The sequence below is a fragment of the Sus scrofa genome, chromosome 13 (assembly GCF_000003025.6).
Source record: "Sus scrofa isolate TJ Tabasco breed Duroc chromosome 13, Sscrofa11.1, whole genome shotgun sequence".
NCBI classification, from domain to species: Eukaryota; Metazoa; Chordata; class Mammalia; order Artiodactyla; family Suidae; genus Sus; species Sus scrofa.
In genome coordinates, this window is record NC_010455.5 from 194,892,235 (window position 1) to 194,914,163 (window position 21,929).

General features: G+C 42.7%; 1 protein-coding gene across 8 annotated transcripts in view; it reads right to left on the reverse strand.

Annotated features, from left to right (window-relative positions):
- Nucleotides 1-21,929, reverse strand: part of TIAM1 (T-cell lymphoma invasion and metastasis 1) — a 461,256-nt gene that overhangs the window by 117,740 nt on the left and 321,587 nt on the right. For all 8 annotated transcript variants that reach the window (XM_021070904.1, XM_021070903.1, XM_021070906.1 and 5 more), the window contains one exon: nucleotides 17,665-17,837. In XM_021070904.1, coding sequence (XP_020926563.1) covers nucleotides 17,665-17,837 — 173 coding nt within the window. The remainder of the gene's footprint in view (nucleotides 1-17,664; nucleotides 17,838-21,929) is intronic.

Consider the following 21,929-nt stretch of genomic DNA (forward strand, 5'->3'; position numbering starts at 1 on the left):
TTGGATTAGACCCCTAGCCTGGGAACCTCCATATGCCACGGGAGCGGCTCAAGAAAAGGCAAAAAGACAAAGGAAAAAAAAAAAAAAAAAAGACAATGTATGCAGGTAACCTCAAAGGGGGCTTGATATGACGCAGGGTGCCCTGAAGGGCAAAAGATGGAGAAATAGTTTGAGAGAACAGCTCGTGTGTAACAATATGCTATGATTAATTCTTTAGGAACTCAATGAATGAGTATCCCCTTAAGCTGAGGGAAGTTTAATAAATACTCAGGAGTGAGCTCATCTGAACAAAGGGTCTATTTGGCTACTTCAATATTAAAGTAGCTGACATCACTTTCCATGCACAAAACACTGTTGTATTTTTTTTTTTGTCCCCCCTCTGAGGCATCTTCTTAGTTTCCTGACTCATTTGAGCGATGGCTTGCAAACAAAATCCCCTTAACAGGACCCCACCCACAAAACTGAAATTTAAGTCAAGGCCCCATTGTAGGTGTCTCCATTATTTCTGAATCTCATCAGTCTTGTATTCCACTAAGAACAATGCATCAATCAAACATTACAAATAGTATCTGCCAGCAGAAACATCACACACTGGACCCACCTAGTCAATTTGACCGTTGTTAGGGCCACAAGAAAATATTTGCCTCTCTTTAAAGAGGACTTCAATAAGCTAGACATTCGCATAAAGAAACAGCAGAAGTGCCACCTGATAGAGCAAAGGGGATCATTTTGTGGGGACTGAGTGGGGCAAGAGGAAGAGATAAAGACATGGGACATCAAAAGTGTACACCTGAAGGTGGAGAAATGAACATCTCTGTATATGAAATTGAATCCCTTTTTTTTTTTTCATTACATACCCTGGACCTAATCATCTTCTAACCGGACTAAGCATGTAACTGACAATCTTTATCCATTTCACCCCCTGCCCCCCGCCCCTTAACTCTTTAAGTGTTAAAGATTCAGCTTCAAATTCCTTTTTGGCCGCACTTACAACTTGCAGAAATTTCCAGGCCAGGGATGGAACCTGCCCTACAGCAGTGACCCAAGCCACAGTAGTGACAACACCAGATCCTTTACTGCTGGGCTACCAGGGCACTCCAATTTTTAATATTTAATCTCCTCTGGGAATGAAATCACCTTACATTTTGTCTTTATGTATCACATTGAAGTTATTCAAGAAAAAAACAGTTGACCATCCTCCCACGTATAAAATCATCATGCTTGGTCCTGCCTAGTACAATTAAAATGTTTACTATCACTTGGTACCTCAACATCAGTAGGTGTTTTGCTTGGTGGGGTGATTTCCTACCCCACTTCTGTTTTAGGATCACACCGTCGGCATATGGAGGTTCTCAGGCTAGGGGTTGAATCAGAGCTGCAGCTGCCAGTCCACACCACATCCATAGCAACACCAGGTTTGCGCCATGTCTGTGACCAACACCACAGCTCACAGCAACACTGGATCCTTAACCCACTGATGGAGGCCAGGGATTGAACCCACATCCTCATGGATACTAGTTGGTCTCATTTCTGATGAGCCACAACAGAATCCCTCCTCCCCCCTTTTAAAATTTATTAGAGGAGTTCCCATCATGGCTCAGCAGAAATGAATCTGCCTGGTATTCCCGAGAACGCGGATTCGATCCCTGACCTGGCTCAGTGGGTTAAGGATGTGGTGTTGTCATGAGCTATGGTATAAGTCTTATACTCAGCTCAGATCTGATGTTACTATGGCTGTGGCATAGGTCAGCAACTACCCCTCCGATTTGACCTGACCCCTAGTCTGGGAACCGTCATGTGCCATGGGTCCAACACTTAAACACTTAAAATTTATTAGAGAAGGAATCAGTTCAGATGGGAAAACAATCAGGTAAGGATTCTTTTCTAAAAGAAACACTTCCAAGAAGAAAATAGCAAGTGTAGGCAAAGATAGAGAGCCACCAGAATTCTCATGTGCAGCTGGAGAACAAACTGGGAGAACTGCTTTGGAAAAAGCTGTTTGGCCCTACACCTGCTAAAATTGAACGTATGCACGCCTGTGACCCCGAAAAAGCACTGTGGGTACATTCCCAAGAGAAATGCATTCCTATGCTTGCCACAGGATTTGTCCCCAACTGTTCAAAGTACTACAATTTGCAAGGGACAAAACTAGAAACTATCCTAACACCTGTCAACAGTGGAATGAATGAATTACATGTAGAATCACACTGTGACCTAGCACTCAGCCATGAGAATGAAAGACAATTACACGCTACAATACAGATAAATCTCACACACGTAGCACTGAGGGAAGAAGCCAGGCAGGGAAGAGTACAGACTCTAAGACGCTGTTTACAAAAAGTGCAAACACAGGCAAAACTAATGTATCCTCTTAGATGTCAGAAGAGTTGTTTGATGGGCACAGGGGGTTGGGGTAGCATCTGGAAGGAAGCACAGGGGGTCTCTGCCGAGCTGGCCACGCGCTGCTTCTTGATCTGGGTGCTGGTTACAGGAACGCATGACACAGGTGTGCCCAGACTGTGACATGACATCAAGCTGTGTGCTTTTCTGTGCACATACTATACTTTAATAGAAAGTGTCTGAAAGATCCTTCCAGGATATATTATCCTAATACCGAATATATATTATTATCCTAATACCGAATATACATTATTATCCTAATACCGAATATATATACATATTATATACATTCATATAGAATATATATATATTATATACATTCATATAGAATATATATATTATATACATTCACATATAATATATATACATATTATATACATTATCCTAATATCAATAACATATATATATTAGGATAATATATATTATCCTAATACCATATAATTTTCTATCACTATCCTAAAAATACTATACGTCAGAGTCTATTTTCCAGCAAAAATTGTCCCTGGAAGATGGCAGTGGAAGTTCCCAACAGCGTGACCTTTCCATCGTCACCTCTTTGTCCTCCAAAGCACCTGGTAGCATCCGATAAACAGTTAGTCCCCTGAGCCAAAATATGCACAGCTCTCCTTTGTACGCACAGCTCAATGGGCCAGAGGAGCTTTTAGATGGGAGGGGAGGTGGTGTTTTCACCCGTTTCAAAGGGGGATTGTGGAAGTGTTTCGGATGGAATCCATGCAGTGGTGGCATGTGTCACTAAGGAGGAGGGGGATGATGTCTCCAGGAAAACAGCTGGCAAGTCAATGCTTGGTGAGAGGCCAGTATCGATTCCCCCGAGAGTAGCCTCACTCATCTCTGCCACCACTCACCACTTCCACCCTGCCCCAGGCGAAGGCAAGTAAATACCTACAACCCTCCCATAACATCTGAGGAGTTGTTAGAAAGAGCTTAAACTCCTGATACAAGCTCTGCTACGTACAAGCTACAAAATTAACATTTTATGTAAATACGGTCACCGAGGAGGGATCCAAGTGACCAGTTTACAGACAAAGAAACGAAAGCCTGGTAAAATTAGGGATGACCCAATAAAGTATTATAAATTCCGATCTTACCAATCCCATGCTTTAAAAGAAAAAAAATCTTCATATGCAACACCACTCCTGACGCCCCCAGCTCTCACCAATTGCTCTAAAAGCCTAGCGGTGAGGCCCACTCATTGTGAGTTTTCCCATGGGACCCGTGGAATTCTCCTGCTCTTGGAGGTTCGGGGTAGCCAGGTCCCTTGGCTTTGGCCAAAGCATCTGAGGAGAAGCAACATGTGACGCTACCAACCAAAGGGCCTAATTCACCCTGTGCTTCCTCCTCTGCTTACAGTCCTGGAAGCCTGGGGCAGGATGGAGCTTCTGCCAGCCCAGGTCCCTAAGTGTCTAGGGTGAGAACAGCTTCACAGGCAGTGTCCATCCAATGTACAGCAAGAATTAAAAGGTATGTTGAGTTACAGAGATGTGGGGTTGCTCCTTACTGCAGCATCATCTAACCAACCCATCCTGATGGACAGACTCGCACAGTAAGAATCCCATTTCAAAAATAATGATGCTATTTGTGTAAATATGTACGTATTTTCTTTTTAGGGCCGCACTTGCGCATATGGAAGATCCCAGGCTAGAGGCTGAATTGGAACTGTAGCTGAGGCCTACACCCCAGCCACAGCAACACCCAATCTGAGACACATCTGCGACTTGTATCACAGCTTGCAGTAAGGCCAGATCCTTAACCCACTGAGCAAGGCCAGCAGGGATTGAAGCTGCATCCTCATGGGCCCTTCACCCACTGAGCCACCACGGGAACTCCGAGATGCTTTTGATTTATTTCTTCTTTTAATTTTATTTATTTATTTGTCTTTTTTGCCATTTCTTGGGCCGCTCCTGCGGCATGTGGAGGTTCCCAGGCTAGGAGTCGAATCAAAGCTGTAGCCACCAGCCCACGCCAGAGCCACAGCAACGTGGGATCCGAGCCGCGTCGGCAACCTACACCACAGCTCACAGCAATGCCGGATCCTTAACCCACTGAGCAAGGCCAGGGATCGAACCTATATCCTCACGGGTCCTTTACCCACTGAGCCACCACGGGAACTCTGAGATGCTTTTTCAATAAGAGTCTGTAGGATACCCTGTGACCCTCCAAGGGGGACCCACAGTCTGAAAGGCTCTGTAGAATAACCAGCCTTTTGCTCTCTTCACTTAATGAAAAGCATCCCTTCTCCCCTCCACCCGTGAGGTTCTCGAGCAAACTCAGCCAAGGGCGACATGCTCCATCTGACATCAGACGGTTTCTGTTTGCCTCCCAGAGAAGATGTGGAAAGGAAGGCGACGAAGGAGGCGGAACAGCCTTTGAAGGATGTCTGTTTAATTTCGGCAAAGCCGTTATCCTGGGATTTGAAAGAAACTGATTTAAACAAAAGGAAGAAGGTGGTTGCCAGGGCTTAGAGGAAGAGGAGGGTGGAGAGCTCGCTGGGACCAGAGTTTCGGTGCTGCAAGATGAGGAATTCTGGAGATGGCTGAACAGCAGGACCATGCGAATGTACTTAACGCTGCAGAACTGGGCACTCAGGAACAGTTAAGACGGCATGTCATGCATATTTTATCACAGTCTTAAAATTTTTAAGTAAAATAAAATAAAAACAAGGATGGAAAAACATACCAAGCCCCATAAATCCAGAGGAAGATGTTTACAAAAGTGCGATTGCGGCTTTATGAAAAATTCAGCCATCAGCCCCTCGACCAATTCAGTACACTCAAGCCTCCACACGCTTTAAAAACCTGTCAGAGGCTGAAGGCGGTTCTTTCTATCAGAGAGACTTTTTGCTCCTGCTGTCCTGTCTAAATAAAACAGCGGTCTCTGCCATTCTCTATCGTTAAGACAAATCCATGTCCCAGAAGCACAATTTACTAAATGAGCTTCATGGCAGCATCTGTCCCTCGATGGTGGCACACAAGGGGCTCGGTGGGGTGGGAAGGTAGGGCCAAGACGGCGCTGCCTTCTGTCAACAGCACGTTACGGAGAGAGAACTCTTGAAACAGGTCCTGGCTGTTTACAGGCATGACACGTCAGAGCTGATCACATCAGGCCACTCCAGGATTTAAACTCGGACATGCTAGAAAAGGCTTTTCAAAGCCACCACCCTTGCATCAGCTCTTGCACCAGGCCAGGTTAATTAGGGACACCACATCTGCTCAAGGGCCCTTCATCAGAGCCCAGGGGTCCAAAAGGCAGCAAGGGGGGGACTACCTAAGTGGTACCCTCTCAACGTCCTTCACACTCAACACTTTGCATTAAACAAACAGCAGCAAACAGGTAGAGAGACGGAGTTGTGTGCTGCTTCCTTTGCTTGCTGCGGATGCTAGAAATACTGTATCAAGTTCCATGAAGGGAAGAAGCAACGTTCTTGCCAACGGAGGAGTATAATCAGCTAAAAAATGCATTTTGCACAAGAGCCCCTTTGAGCCCAGGGTTAAGATGAAGCTCAGGGCTTCATTATGTGTTTAAATAGATCCAGCTTAATTATCCAACTGAATGGAGGATACTCTGTGATTTCAGATAATCAATGGTTTACGTGAGTGGCAGGAAAAGGGAAATTCATTTTAAATAAGAGAAGTACTAGGGAATAAATGCTAGAGCTAGGAAACTAAACTTTCCGATAATTTGAGTTTACAGAGGCACAAGAATAACTGTAAAGTGGACCGAACTTTTTTTTCTTCCCCATTTTAAAAGAACAAAAAGACAAAGGAATAAAGTTATGTTTTGTTTTGTTTTTGCTGCACCTATCAGAAGTTCCTAGACCAGGGGTCAAACTCATGCCACAGGAGTGACCCAAGCCACTGAAGGAACACCACCAGATCCTCAGCCTCCTGAGCCACCAGGGAACTCCCAAAAGTTATGTGGTTTTTTTAAAATGATTTTTATTTTTTCCATCACAGCTGGTTTAGAGTGTTCTGTCAATTTTCCTTTTTCTTCCTTTTTTCTTTTTTTGTCTTTCTGTCTTTGTAGGGCCATATCTACAGCATATGGAAGTTCCCAAGCTAGGGGTCCAATCGGAGCTGTAGCTGCCAGCCTACACCAGAGCCACAGCAACGCAGGATCCGAGCCGCATCTGTGACCTACACCACAGCTCTCGGCCACACCGGATCTTTAACCCACTGAGCGAGACCAGGGATCAAAGCTTTGTCCTCACGGATGCCAGTCAGGTTTGTTAACTGCTGAGCCACGATGGGAATTCAATTTTCTACCAATTACACATACACAGATACATTCTTTTTCTCACAGTATTATGCTCCATCATAAAGTGACTAGATATAGTTCCCAATGCTATACAGCTAGTTATGTATTTTTAAAGAGGCTAGTTGGGAATGAAGTTCCTGTGTAAGTTTCCTGAAAAGTCTTTTTTCTCATTGATCCTCTGTTTAACATAATTTAGAGTTTTATTTATGCAAAGCTTAATCAAACTATCCTTGTTAATATCTATAAAGAGAATTGCAGGCATTACCCCAAATTTGTAATCTGGGGCTCTCCCTGAAGAAAGTCATGTAACAGGGCACCCCTCCCGCCCTTACCTCCTTACCTTTCACCCACCCAAGATGCATTCTTCAGAGAAGGAGAGGCTTCAGCCCCAGGAAGCCAGACACAAAAGAAGAAGGAACTGTTTGCAGCAAACAGAGAGATAAAATGGAAGCCCACCCAGAAGCAGCCATGGCGGAATCCATCTCCGCCCCCAGAAAAGACCAACAAATACTGTCAACTGGACCCTCTCAACCAAAGGCCTCCTCATCTTTTCATGCTATAACAGCCCCCAGCAGATGGAAAATGTGCACTGATGATACCCGAGCACTTCTTTGGTATCTTGTACTTAAATATCATCAGACAACTAAGGATCACCAGACGTTTGATGAAAGTCTCCAACATGAAGAGCAGACACCAAAGCACGGGGAAGAAAAGGCCTCAAAGAAAAAAGAGAAGCGATGCATAATGTAGAGAAGAACTTTCTGGAAAATAGAGAATATCCTCAGACACAGAAACCATCTAAGGCTTTCAAGAAACAAACAAATGCACAGGTTAAAATAAAATGGGAACAATGAGATTGAAAGGAGGGACGTGGGAGGAGAATCAGGGAAGGAAAAAGGGGAGGGGGAGAAAGAGATTTTGGAAATAAAAAATATTAAATAACCAAATTAAAATTTCAGTAGGAAGGCAGATCACGAGGAAGAATCAAAAACGAGTGATAAGGTGGAGTTCCCGTCACGGCGCAGTGGTTAACAAATCCAACTAGGAACCATGAGGTTGTGGGTTCGATCCCTGGCCTTGCTCAGTGGGTTAAGGACCCGGTGTTGCTGTGAGCTGTGGTGCAGGTTGCAGACGCAGCTCAGATCCCGAGTTGCTGTGGCTGTGGTGTAGGCTGGCGGCTACAGCTCCGATTAGACCCTTAGCCTGGGAACCTCCATATGCCACGAAAGTGGCCCAAGAAATGGCAAAAAGACAAAAAAACCAAACCAAACAAAAAAAATCGAGTGATAAGGAAATGATTCGAAAGCTCCAAAAGGGGAAAAGAAACACACACAAGATAAGCAGAAAAGAAGCACGGCATCGGAAAACAAGTGAACAAAGGGGAAAGGATTTCCAAGCCCAAATTCCCAATTACTCAAATATTATTTAGGTAAAAAAGTAGAATGAAGACTTTTTTTTTTTAATATGAATCCTTTTGAAGGAAATTACAAGTGATTTTTATGAAAAGGAAGAAAAAAAGGAAGGAATCTAGGGTGGCAAAAGGAAATCCCAGGCTGATTATATGTATGAAACGCAGAGAAAGATGAGACTGGAGCAGGAGAATGAAGGGGCAGGGGCAGCGCAGGCTCCGGGGTAAACACAGTGCCAATCAACCACTCTCCTAAATGGGAGATTTAGAAAACCTTGTGAAGTAACAGGAAATAAACCAATTAAGCAAGGAGGAAAACCGTCATTAATCACAGGCGAAAACCAAAAAGTTATTCCAGAAAGGAAATAAAATGATAGTACACTATTTGGCTCTGCAGCTAATACTATTCATAGAGCCACACAGCATGGTAACAGCATTTCAGCCTAACAGGGACCACTGATTTAGTCCTCAAGTTTCATGTAACTATATGGAAGATGAGAAAAGGAGCCTTTGTATATAATACAGCCAACTATTCATCTATCATAATGGAAAATCAGTAATGTCTAAGGTCAGGTAAGAAATGGGATAAGCATATTAATGAGAAATGAGGGTAAATGCAAGAAAAGGCAAACCAGCCAACAAAAACCTCAGCTGAAATAGTTGAGTACAATTGCTTTAGGGGAGGATGGGGGGAGAGGGCGAGGAAGGAGGGGGAGAGAATTCCACTGTAACTCTTTTAAGGTTAACTGAATTCTTTAAAACTCTGTGTTCAAAACAGAGACAGATCCACAGACACAGAAAACAAACTCATGAATCCCAAAGGACAAGGGAAGGACGCGAGGTCGGGAGGATAAATTAGGAGTGTGGAATGAGCAGATGCAAACTACTATATGTATAATAAATAAACCACAAGGACCCACTGTATAGCACAGAGCACTATATCCGATATCTTATAATAAACCATAATGAGAAAGAATATGAAAAAAAAATATATATACACACACACTCACCTAATTTTTTTTGTCTTTTTAGGGCCACACCTATGGTATATGGAGGTTCCCAGGCTAGGGGTCAAATTGGAACTACAGCCACTGGCCTATGCCACAGCCACAGTCACAGCCACTCGGGATCTGAGCCACATCTGCAACCTACACCACAGCTCGTGGCAAGGTCAGATCCTTAACCCAATGAGCGAGGCCAGGGATCGAACCTGTGCCTTCATGAATACTAGTCAGATTCGTTTCCACTGAGCCATGACGGGAACACCATTCCTTTTTTTTTTTTTTTTTTTTTTTAAATGCATACACATAAACTGAATCACTTTGCTGTGTACCAAAAATCAACACAACATGGTAATCAACTACCTTCAATCAAATAAATAAGACTGTATTCACACTGACTTAATACCAATTTGAAATACTGTAAAGGGGAAGACGAATGCAGTTAGTAACATGTTATTTGGATAATATATAATAGTATACCAATTACATGGTAAAGCGTAGCTCGGCCACAATTATATCTCTGCGCTGTACTTTTAACATATGTGGAGCAAGCTCTGAACACACTAATAGCAGGGCATCCACTGTGTACGGTTATCCGCCCTGTGCATTCATTTTGCACTGCAACACCTGTACTCTCCAACAATACTCTCCTCAGAGCTAGGCCAGTGGAGCTTCAGCCTTTGAAAAGGGCCCCTCTGATACCTGGACAGGGTGGAGTCCAGGAGGGACCCCATTCACTTTCTCCTCTCAGGGAGCTAGCTCTCTGATCCTCTGTCTGGGGATGAGGCATCAATAAGATGCCCTAAGGAGCTCATGGACATGAGTCTATGGCTCCTGGGTCATACCTGCTATTTCTTTCACTATACTGCATGAGATTGAGCCACCAGAATGGTGCTGACAAACCAATCTAGGTTGAGCCCAATTCTTTCCAGAGATGAAAAACATTGGCCTAAGCTTCCACACATCCTAGAATCTATGCCACAACCAAGGGTAAATATTTCTAAAGTGGCTAGAGGCAGGGCAATGATCTACAGTGATGGGAAAACAGAGCTGAGCTAGAAACTACTACTTAAACCACCAAAGAAAACAAAGACCAAACATTTAGTTTGTCACACCTGCAGAGAATGTGAAGTCAAGAGAGATACAAACACCAGGGAAGATCCAATTAGGATCCTAGACGAGTTCCAGTTTATTAGAAGGCCAGCCACCACAAAGACAAAATTTTGAAGAGGGAAGCTTACGTTCTGAATTTGATGTTTGCAAAAAATTGATTGCAATAAGATGGAGAGGCCCTTCCTGGGGAAGAGCTGAGGCTGAGGGCCTGATAGACCACAAGCTTGGTGTGAGTCAACAGTTTGTTGTGGTTTCTCCTAAATTAAGGAGTTGACACTAGCATTGCGGAGGAAATCAGAGAAGCAGGAACTGAAATGCGGGCAGCGTAGGATGGACCTCACGAGGACAGGGTGTGGGGTTCTGGAACACGATTACAAGGGAGAACAAGAGGAACCACACCTTAGGGAGACTGGCTGGGAAAGCTCAGGCAGGGAGGCCTACACAGGAGACACAGCAGGAGGGAAATGAGAGCTGTTTTCAAGTATTTTGGTTACGAGAAAGAATAAGCTGAAAGAAGCTTACTTTAAACTTTGTGGAGAATACAGAAACAAAGTCACCTGAAAGACATGTTCTCTCGGCACAATGAAGAACTTTCTAGAATTTGGAGTTAACTCACAAGGTAGATGGTAGAAGAGCTGGGGGCTTCTAGGGATGGAAGTGGGCAGGCTGACCAGCAGTTGGGGACCTGTTAGAGATGATGCCTACCTTGAGAAGGAGGCTGGATGTTAATCTACTCAAGTCCAAGATGCTCAATCCCCTCTTAAGTCTTTTCTGTCAAGTCCATTTGATGCTCCTGCCGCAAGATGAGCCTGATAAAATCCCAGGCCTTAGACTTTTCACCAAGAAGCCACACTCACCTTCTGTCAAGAAACTTTATAGGAGCACAGGAAACTAGTCTCTTTGTCTTTATCACTAAAATGATAACTGTAACATGTATAGAACATTGGCTACCTACCAGATACTTACCTTGCATGACCACAGCTAACCCCCAATTCAACATAAAGGTATAAGTACTATCCCTTTTCTTAAAAGAGTCTATTTTAAAAATATGCATGCTATATAAATTAGGAGTATGGGATCAGCAAAAAAAATTATATTATGCATGTGCTAGACCCTCATATAAGTGATATTCTAAATGATAAGAAACTTTCTACAGAAAGGCAATGACCCCTTAGAGACAGTATTTTCTACACTTCTTTAGAGATATAATTGCCTGTGATTTCCTACCCGATCAGGCATTATTCTTGCTCTATCCGTTAACTATGTTCCCAAGGTATTTAATATGGGAATTAAAAACTAATATACGGTATGTCGCCATAAAAGTCATTGAGCTTTTTGAAATTACATGTCACATCCTTCAGTAATGGGTGAAGAAAAGGGCCAAGAGGAAACTGTACTTTGTAAGTTATAAGTGCTGTTTCTGGCTTCCAGTTAGAGGGAAGATCTCTAATTAAAATAGTTTAAACACAGAAGCTACAACCTTCCTTTGCAGACAGTGCATAGGGCGTAGCACTTCCTTTTTTTGGCTGTGACCATAGCATGTGGAAATTCCCACGCCAGGGATCAAACTCACACCAGAGCAACAACCCAAGCTGATGCAAGACAATGCCAGATCCTTAACCCACTGTGCCACAAGAGAACACCAGGGGAGCTCTTCTATATAAGCTGCTCTAACATTCATGTCCATTCCTACCCCCATCCTGCACACAAAACCCCTTTCTACTTTTGCTGGTAACATGAATCTCCTTTCTGTGGGCACATCTGAATAGCAGCATCAGATCAACAGCATAGGGGCTCTGGAAACTGTGTGCACTGAATTGAGCCCTGGGGCTGGAATAACCTACAAATTATTTCCATAATCATGCTTGATCTCCCTTGCTTTAACCTCACCCCCTACACACACGGGTTCCTTTCAAATGCACCCCTCCAGAGCCCTGTAGATTACAATAAGTAGAAGGTAGAAAATGCCCTCATGGATCCTTAAGAGCAGTAATTTCCTCTGAAAAGGTTCATTTTGTGCTCTTATCCCACGTACGGAGTACAAAAATTTCACCACAAGAGGACACAGAGGTTTTCATGAATAAGGTCCTATATTGCCACAAAAGAATTTTTATTCACCGCGACCTATTGGGCACTCAGATTCTGTTAGCGATTTTACAACCAGGAAAGGAATTCCTTTCAAAAGGAATTCGCATCAGAGATGTGAAGGCAAAAAGGAGAGCATCCTAAAGTCAACCAGATTATCATCTCACCTATGCAGTGAGGCAAAAATGGCTAAAATCCATCACAACTTTGAGACTCCCAATGAGTGGCTTAATTCTAAGACTGAGAAAAATTACCTTACACTGTAATCACGGATTCTCGCCTATGTTCTTCTTAAGGGGAATGATAACGGTAATGGGATAAATGATATATTTAGACAAGGGGCTTTGGAGTAAAAGAAGCTTCATTTGAATCAAGCACAACAGTCAGTAATTATGGAACTTTGCATCCAAATTATTAGCCTTTGTAACCCCTTGGTGTCACCAAAAGGGTACACAGTCCTTATCAACTGGTTAAAATGTGGATACACAATCCAACTCACTAGGATTGAAAGAATTAAGTGGATCTCACTGGGAAACACATTCAAGGTGTCAGCATGCAATAAGGGTTCTCTAAAAACAGCTGCTGACCCCATCAAAAAATGGGCAGAAGATCTAAACAGACAGTTCTCCACAGAAGACATAGAGATGGCCAAAAAACACATGAAAAGATGTTCAACATCACTCATTATTAGAGAAATGCAAATCAAAACCATGATGAGGTACCACCTTACACCAGTCAGAATGGCCATCACCCAAAAGCCTACAAACAATAAGTGCTGGAGAGGGTGTGGAGAAAAAGGAACCCCAGTACACTGTTGGTGGGATTGTAAATTGGTGCAACCATTGTGGAAAGCAGTATGGAGATGCCTCAAAAAACTAAAAATACAACTACCATTTGATCCAGCAATCCCACTCCTGGGCATCTACCCAGAGAAAACCACAACTCGCAAAGACACATGTACTCCAATGTTCATTGCAGCACTATTTGCAATAGCCAAGACATGGAAACAACCTAAATGTCCATCGACAGAGGAGTGGATAAAGAAGATGTGGTACATATACACAATGGAATATTACTCAGCCATTAAAAGGAATGAAATACTGGCATTGTTAGCAACATGGATAGACATAGAAGTTATCATGCTAAGTGAAGTCAGCCATACAATGAGACACCAACATCCAATGCTTTCACTGACATGTGGAATCTGAAAAAAAGACAGACTGAACTTCTTTGCAGAACAGATTCTGACTCACAGACATTGAAAAACTTATAGTCTCTGGAGGAGACAGTTTGGGGGGTGGGGGGATGTGCTTGGGTTATGGGATGGAAATCCTGTGAAATTGGATTGTTATGATCATTATACAACTACAGATATGATAAATTCATTTGAGTAATAAAAAAATAAAATAAATAAAAAATTAAAAATAAATAAATAACAGCTGCTGATATCACAATAATGTTATTATTGTGGTTACTAGAGTAGTTAGGCACTTCCTCTTGTAACATATTCAATTAATTAATTAATTAAAAGCTATGCTACATTTGGAAAAACAATGGCTTAGAAGTTACACAAAAGAATATTTTCATGAGACAGAGCAGGTCGATTTTTTAAAATAGGATACACAAAGCACTACCCATTAGGGAAGACCTGAGAAATAAGACCACAGTAAAATTCAAAAGTTGCAGTACAGCAAAGAATACCTTTAAGAGAGCAGAAAACATGCCAAAGAGTGGAAAAACACATCTGCATTGCATATAATCAACAAAGAGATGATCTACAAAATATGAAAAGAATGGCTACAAATCATTCAGAGAGATAACACAATAGAAAAAGCAGGGAGGAGACTGAAATAGAAACTTCATAAAAGATGATATTGAAATGGTTATCAAACCCATAAAAATATGCTCATCAATAGCTCAAATAAGAGAAGAAAAAAAACCAAAAAACCCCTGACAATAGCATGTGTCAGCAAGGTTGAGGAACAAATGGAACTTTCCTAGACCACTAATGGAAGCATATATTATTTTAGTCATTTGGGAAACTGACGGTATCTAGCAAACTTGAATGTGTGCATATATCTCATGACCCAGCAATGCCACTCCGAGGCGTATACCGAAAAAATATGGACAAACATATCCTTAACATAGGTACAAGAATACTCTTAGCAACACTGCTCAGGATCCCCCCAAACTAGGGTCCACTCAGATTTACATATGGAAAGTTTGCCATACTATCCCATTTAGCCTGGGGCTACTGAAACTTATGTCTATTATTCTGGCATGACTGTTACTAGCAGTGCTCTACTCTCAAAATTGTCTTGTGTCTAGTCTCTGTCCTGGTGAGTCTAGCAGCAGCGATGGGAGAATAAGAACCTCAAAATACTGTTCCTCCAGTAAAGCAATTAACAACACTGGCAAAAATGGTCAAGATTAACTTTTTTCAGAACTCAGGAAAACAATCTTGTCTTCCAACAATCTGAGGTGCATTTATTGAAGGAAAAATGTCTGAATCTCAGTAAGAATATCAAGTATGGGGGTATTTTAACATGCTCTCTTCCCATCATCATCTCCCTATTTCCAAAATCATGTAAAAACCAGCATTCTAACAGCCACTGAAGAGAGCAGAATATGTTTAGTGCTCCCCCAAATTACCATTTTCAGAAAATTGTCATTATTTGACTTCTTTGATAGCATAAAAGAAATTCCCATTCACAGGGCTTGTAGCTACTTGACCTGACTCAGAACTCATTCATGTACATATAACCTTCAGTCCAGTGGTGTACGTGAAAAAAAAAAAAATTCAGTGACAGGAGTTTTCCTGTGGTGCAGTAGGTTAAGGATCTGGCATTGTCACTGCAGCAGCTTGGGTCACTGCTGTGGCAGGAGTTTGATCCCTGGTCTGAGAACTTCTGTATGCCATGGGTGTGGAAAAACAAAACAAGACAACCAGTGACAATTGTTTAATATCACAGCTGCCTGAGGGTGGAGTAACAGTTTGGGAAAAAAAAAAAAAAAACAAAAAACAGCTGATTGAGGAAAAGATAGGGAATAAGATATGCATAAGATATCCATAGTTAGAATCTAGATGGTCAAATACATGCACAGAACTGTACACATGCTCAGGAAACCCTGAGAAGGCCCTGTGCTCACCCCTCTTGCTAATCCTGATGCTCTATGCAAGCAGAGGTGAAGGCCGAGTTGTAAATTAACTGCCTGAGTGTTGGAGAGGTACATATAGAAGCCCTCAGGAAAGAGTCAGAGATTTATTTCTCATGGGATTTAAGGTAATCTCTCCAATTATTAGACAGAGACTATCAGTAGTGAAATAAACATTATTCTTTTTAAAAAGAACCAAATACAAATTCCATAGTTAAAATGTAAAATAACTGAAGTGAAAAATTCATCAGAGGGACTCAAGAGCAGATTTGAACTCGCAAAAAAAAAAAAAAAAAGAATTGTGAACCTGAAGTAGGTCAATTGAGACTATCCAGCCTAAGGAATGAACAAACAAACAAAAAAAATGAAGATGAACAGAATCTCTGAGACCTATGGAACACCATCAAACATACTAATTTAAACATAATGAGTGTCCCAGAGGCAAGGAGAAAGAAATGGGCAGAAAGACAATTTGAAGAAATAACAGAAATCACATTTCCAAATGTGATTCAAACACAAATACATCCTTACATTCTAGAAGCGCAAGGAATTCCACATAGAATAAACTGAAAGAAATCAATAAACATACATATCAAACTGTTGAAAGACAAAGATAAAATCCCTGAAGCATCAAAAACAAAACAATTCATCTATACAAGGGATCTTCAAGATTAACAGCTGACTTTTCATTAGAACACACAGGGGTCAGATGGCAATACAGTGATATTTTCAAAGCACTGAAGACTGTCAATCAAGAATTCTATACTTAGCAAAACTATCTTTCAGAAATGAAGGCTTCCCCCCCCATAAACAAAACTGTCCTGGCTTAGATAATATAATACATGTTCCCTTATTTAACTAGTAATACATGTTCCCTTATTTAACTAGTAAGCTGCATGTGTGAATGTAAGGTTGTAGGGTGCTAGAACCTTCTGTTTCTTGTCCTGGGTGGTGGTTACTTTGTGACCCTTCACTGAGCAATACACTTACGTTTTGTGCACTCCTCCTTCTATGTGTTTTACATCATAGATTTAAAGAAAGAAAAAATAGATGCTTTTTGTCTGTTCACAAAACTACTACTTTATATTTCTTACTTTAATTGCCCAAACGGAAATAACTTTAGCGGCCAAAACCAGAAACATGTGCAATAACCTATTACTCTCTTTCATAGCATTATTCCAACTTTTCTTCATGGAATACTCTCACTGTCAGTTTCATTCAATCTAGTCCAGCTCTTCCTTTACTATTCACTGTCAAGGTTTACCACATTATAAAGATCCATTCCAGGAGTTCCCATTGTGCCTCAGTGGGTTACAAACCCAACTAGTATCTGTGAGGATTTGGGTCTGATCCCTGGCCTCACTCAGCAGGTTAGGGATCTGACACTGCCATGAGCTGTGGTGTAGGTGACAGATGTGGCTCATTTCTAGGATTGCTGTGGCTGTGGTGTAGGTCAGCAGCTACAGCTCCAATTCAACCCCTAGCCTCGGAACTTCCATAAGCTGCAAGTGTCACCCTAAAAAGAAAAAAAAAAAAAAAAAAAATCCATTCCAGTCTGCCTCGCATGTTATATGTGTCAAAACCTTCTTGGTAATCTCAATATCACTGTGCATAGTATAGGAAGCACAGAATAAAGGCTTGAGGAACACCTGTATTACAGGAACAAGGGAAGAAAGCCTAACTAACAAATATGAAAAAAAAGTGCATCACAACTGACCAACTTAAATGATTCCCTATCAAAATAAATGTTAACCCCGAAGTGATTCGCAGGTTAGTCATTTTTAATACAACTAATAGTCAAACTTCAAGAACATGGGGTACCAAGTTCTGATAAGATGAGGGGGGTAGCCAGGCATTTCTGGAATGTCATAATTTTACTTTATGAGTCATATGAGAAGGGAACACATCATGATGAAAAATTTTGACAGCTCAAATCCTGTCTAAATTAAGGAGCTCATGATCCTTTCTCTAAAGTGCTACACAAATGATATCAAGGCAACAGTGAAAAATCCTTCAACCCACACCCGTCCTCAGGTTTCACTGTGGAGGCCTATGGGTGAATTCAATTATTCCTGGAACTCACTGGAGGTGTTTATTTCATCATTCATCGTTTTTGTTTCTGTAGTGTACAAAAGATAGAACCCACCACCCAGAGGGAAACAGGATGAGAGGAAGATTATCTGGTATGAGATTGGAAATGCTTTGCAAAGGAAGAGCTACACCAACCTGAAAGAGGAAGGCATCGCCCAGGGAATTGCTGAGGCAGAAGACGAAGTCTTTCTTGGGGTGCTCGGGCACGGCCTGCACGATGCTATTCTCCACCCAGACGGCGTGCTTCGGGATGCTGTTGTGGTCTATTCCAGACCTGCCATCACTCTCGTAGAAAAAGAGCGTGCACCCTGAGGACACAGAACGGGGCTCTGCGTGAGTATTTGATGCTCAAGCAACAGGGAGTCTGTATGGACATTGCTGCGCATGCCCTGTGACCCGGCAAGGGCTGGAAATTAGTGTGAAACCTAGGAAGTTAAAGAGAATGTACCATGTTTGTGCTGTCTTGGATGGGTCTGGACAAAGGTGGAGACACTCAAATCACAGTGTCACACATGCCCTCATGTTAAGACTGTTCCTTTGTGTTTAGGATGTTTCAATACAGGTATCCTCACAGGCATATTGGCAGGGGCAGGTGGGTCTTAGAGCTCCTTTGGGCAGTGGTGGCTGTAAATTCAGCTCTACAGGCTCCAACTGCAAGCAGCACTGAGTGAGGGCTGGCAGCCCTTCCCAATATGCCTCACATCTTACGCAACTAGGAAGCACAATTTACTGGGTTTCTTGACCATGCCGTTGAGAAAACAAAATATAACATTGGCTTCAGGTGCTTTAGGGTAAAGAAAGAAACAATAGATGTTTAGCCTCAGATCTTTTCTATAAAATGTTTTCCTAGAAAGCAACCACATCCTTGTTCTTCCTGGAGGAGGAAATACACAGCACACACATCGACGTCTGAGGGAAGGCTGAAGCCTGGTCCATACTTATTTATACTCTGAAGCAAATGAGACAGCAGCAATAGAAACCTTTCATAGGGAGTTCCCGTCGTGGCTCAGTGGTTAATGAATCTGACTAAGAACCATGAGGTTGTGGGTTCGATCGCCGGCCTTGCTCAGTGGGTTAAGGATCCCGTGTTGCCGTGAGCTGTGGTGTAGGTCACAGATGTTGCTTGGATCCCACGTTGCTGTGGCTCTGGTGTAGGCTGGTGGCTACAGCTCCAATTGGACCCCTAGCCTGGGAACCTCCATATGTCGCAGGAGCGGCCCAAGAAATGGCAAGACAAAAAAGACAAAAAAAAAAAAAAAAAAAAAAAAAAAAAAAAGAAAGCTTTCATAGATTTGTGGCAAGGTGGGTTCAATAGATACCGTCCATCACTGCCCACATATGAGGCTCGTGAGGCTCACTAGATTAGTAATTACTCGCAGAGCACTCTGTCTCAAGTAAGCGAATCCAATTTCAAGGGAAGCAAGGACCCAGCTTTATGACTGCTTCACATCAACATAAGCCACTTGATCCGTCTGCATCATCTTCCTTCCCACAAGCAAGGGCCACCACTTATGGACATCACGAAGCCCCTCCCCGTACAATCTATCAGCTGCAATGGGAACTTCTGAACTTCCGGATAGCAAATGTGTGACCAGTAATGCAGAATGATGGAGAATCAGTGGAAAAGGCACCCCAGTGTAAAGGCAATTTTTCTTCGCCCGTAATATTTCACACCTGGAGCATTTGTTGAATGCAATGTCCCATCCCCCACCCCCACAGCTGCCTGCAGCTCACTGACACGCCAGCCCTCTCGTTTCACAGTGTTTCCCATGGTACAGCCTGACCACAAGCTTTGCCAAAAAGCTATGGTGCAGTGCTCCTGAGCTTCAAGATTTTTTTTTTTTTTTCTGTCTTTTGAAAGCCACTCCCACAGCACACGCAAGTTCCCAGGTTAGGGGTCAAAACAGAGGTGTAGCTACCAGCCTACCCCACAGCCACAGCAGCGCAGGATCCGAGCCTCATCTGTGACCTACACCACAGCTCACAGCAATGCAGGATCCTTCACCCACTGAGTGAGGCCAGGGATTGAACCCACATCCTCACGGATACTAGTCAGGTTCATGACCACTGAGCCATAATGGGAACTCGCTTCATGATTTTTATAACTGCTGTCCTTGCCTCCATAATTAAAGAGTTTCAATTCATCTTCTTACCCATTCCAGTTATAGTCCCTTTTTTTCCTTAAAGGTAAAGGTCTTATGACTTCTATGACATTTATCCTTGGAAACGTTAAGACATTATATGAGTAATTTTAGTAGGGTCTGAATGTGGGTTTTTTTTTAAGTTTGGGGGTAAGGTGCCTACCCATAATTTAATTCTATATCTACTGAGTAGTCTGCCTGAACCCTATTTTTCTTATAACAATCGCTGTTATTTTGAAGATCTCAAGTTTTTTCAGGAACACAGAGGTGACACTCAGAATCATCTGTACCTCCTATATCCATGTATTAAGCTAGCATAGATTCACAGATAAACTAAAGAAGAAAAGAAAAAGAAAGGGGAGGCTATTTGCCTCCAAATCTGAGGTTTCCCGGGTGGGGCAATTTTGCCGAATGGGGGATATTTCATGAAGTCTGGAGACACTTCTGGTTGTCACAACTTAAGGGTGGGATAAAGGAGGAGGTGCTACTGGCACCTGACGGGGAGCAGACAAGCATGCTGCTAAACTCCCTACAATGCCCAGGTCAGGCCCCATGGCAAAGAATTATCCAGAAAGTGGGAGTTCCCACTGTGGGGCAATGGGTTAAAGACTCAGCATTGCCCCAGTGGGGTAGGTTGCAGCTGCGGCTCAAAGTCGATTCCTGGTCCAGGAAATTCCATGCACCACAGGTGTGGTGGAAAAAAAAAAAATATATATATATATCTGGAAAATGTCAATGATCTGACTGCTGAGAAACGCTGCTTCAAATAATGCTCAGGACTAATATTACACTAATGTTCGATAGTCTCTCAACAGAAAAGGAGCAACACAGCTTTACCATAGTTTGAAAACAGAATGAAGCTTGTGGATCATGGATACAGGCATCCACATATCGAACATTTTATGGTCTTCCCAAATTGCTGTTTTTATAATTTCTCAACTTTGGTTACAGTCGCCCACAACAGTGGGTAGTTAAAAATCAGCTTTTCCTAGAGTTCCCTGCTGGCTCAGCATGTTAAGTGTCCGACACTGTCCCTGCCGTGGCTTAAGTTTGATCCCTAGCCCAGTTACTTCTGCATGTTGTAGACATGGCCAAAAAAAAAGAAAAAAAAAAATTTAAATTTAAAAAAAATCAGCTTTTATTCAACAACCTACATGCTCCAATTTTAAGACTAACACTGAAGCAGCAAACCTAGGAACCGCGTGTTCTCTGAAAACAGTCCCTTTTTCTTCATCAGGACTTGAACATAATCTGTATGCTTTTTGGTTGTTGATGGAGACACTCCAGGGACTAATTCCATAAAATCTTTTTTAAAAAAATTAATTATTCTGTCAAAGGCGAAAGAATCTTTGGAGAATGCTCTAGCCCATAGCTCCCAGGTACTCTGCTTTTAGTTCTCCATATCCAAGCCCGAGTTGGCAGCCAGCTCCGCCTTTGAGTGGCAGGACAAGCCTTGAGTTTGTCAACATATAATGGGACCTGTCAAATGGGAGTGAGACGCAAAGGACTCAGCGGCTCCAGGTTCCGGGCCTGGATCCTGACAGATAGTGTCACTCAGATCTGGGTCACCAAGAAAGTGAAGGCTCCCTGCTCTAATGGGTACATGGGACGTACCCCTGGGCACCCATATTCTGCTCCCTTGATCATTTATTCTCAGGAACAGCTCCCACTTCCACGTCCTAAGTTAAAAAAAAAAAAAATCACCTAATTATTTTTATTCTATGCCACTAACAGTGTTACTCTCAAATTCAGGGTAAGGATCACCTGGGAAGCTTGTTTAAACCACAAATTCAGGGCCTGTCATGGGCAGAATTATATCCTCCCAAGTTCCCAGGCTGAAATCCTAGCCCGGGCGTCCAAATATTGCTGTTTTTGGAGATAAGCTCTTTACAGAGGCAATTAAAGGAAAAAGAGGTTATGTAAGTGAACTCCCACCCAATGTGACTGCTATCCTCAAAAGAAGGGGATTGGGGAGTTCCTGTCGTGGCGCAGTGGTTAACAAATCCGACTAGGAACCATGAGGTTGCAGGTTTGATCCCTGGCCTTGCTCAGTGGGTTAAGGATCTGGCTTTGCTGTGAGCTGTGGTGCAGGTCGCTGACATGGCTCGGATCCAGCGTTGCTGTGGCTCTGGCATAGGTTGGCGGCTACAGCTCCGATTGGACCCCTAGCCTAGAACCTCCATATGATGCGGGAGCGGCCCAAGAATGGCAAAAAGACAAAAAAAGGGGGGGGTTGGACTAGACAGGTGCAGAGGGAGA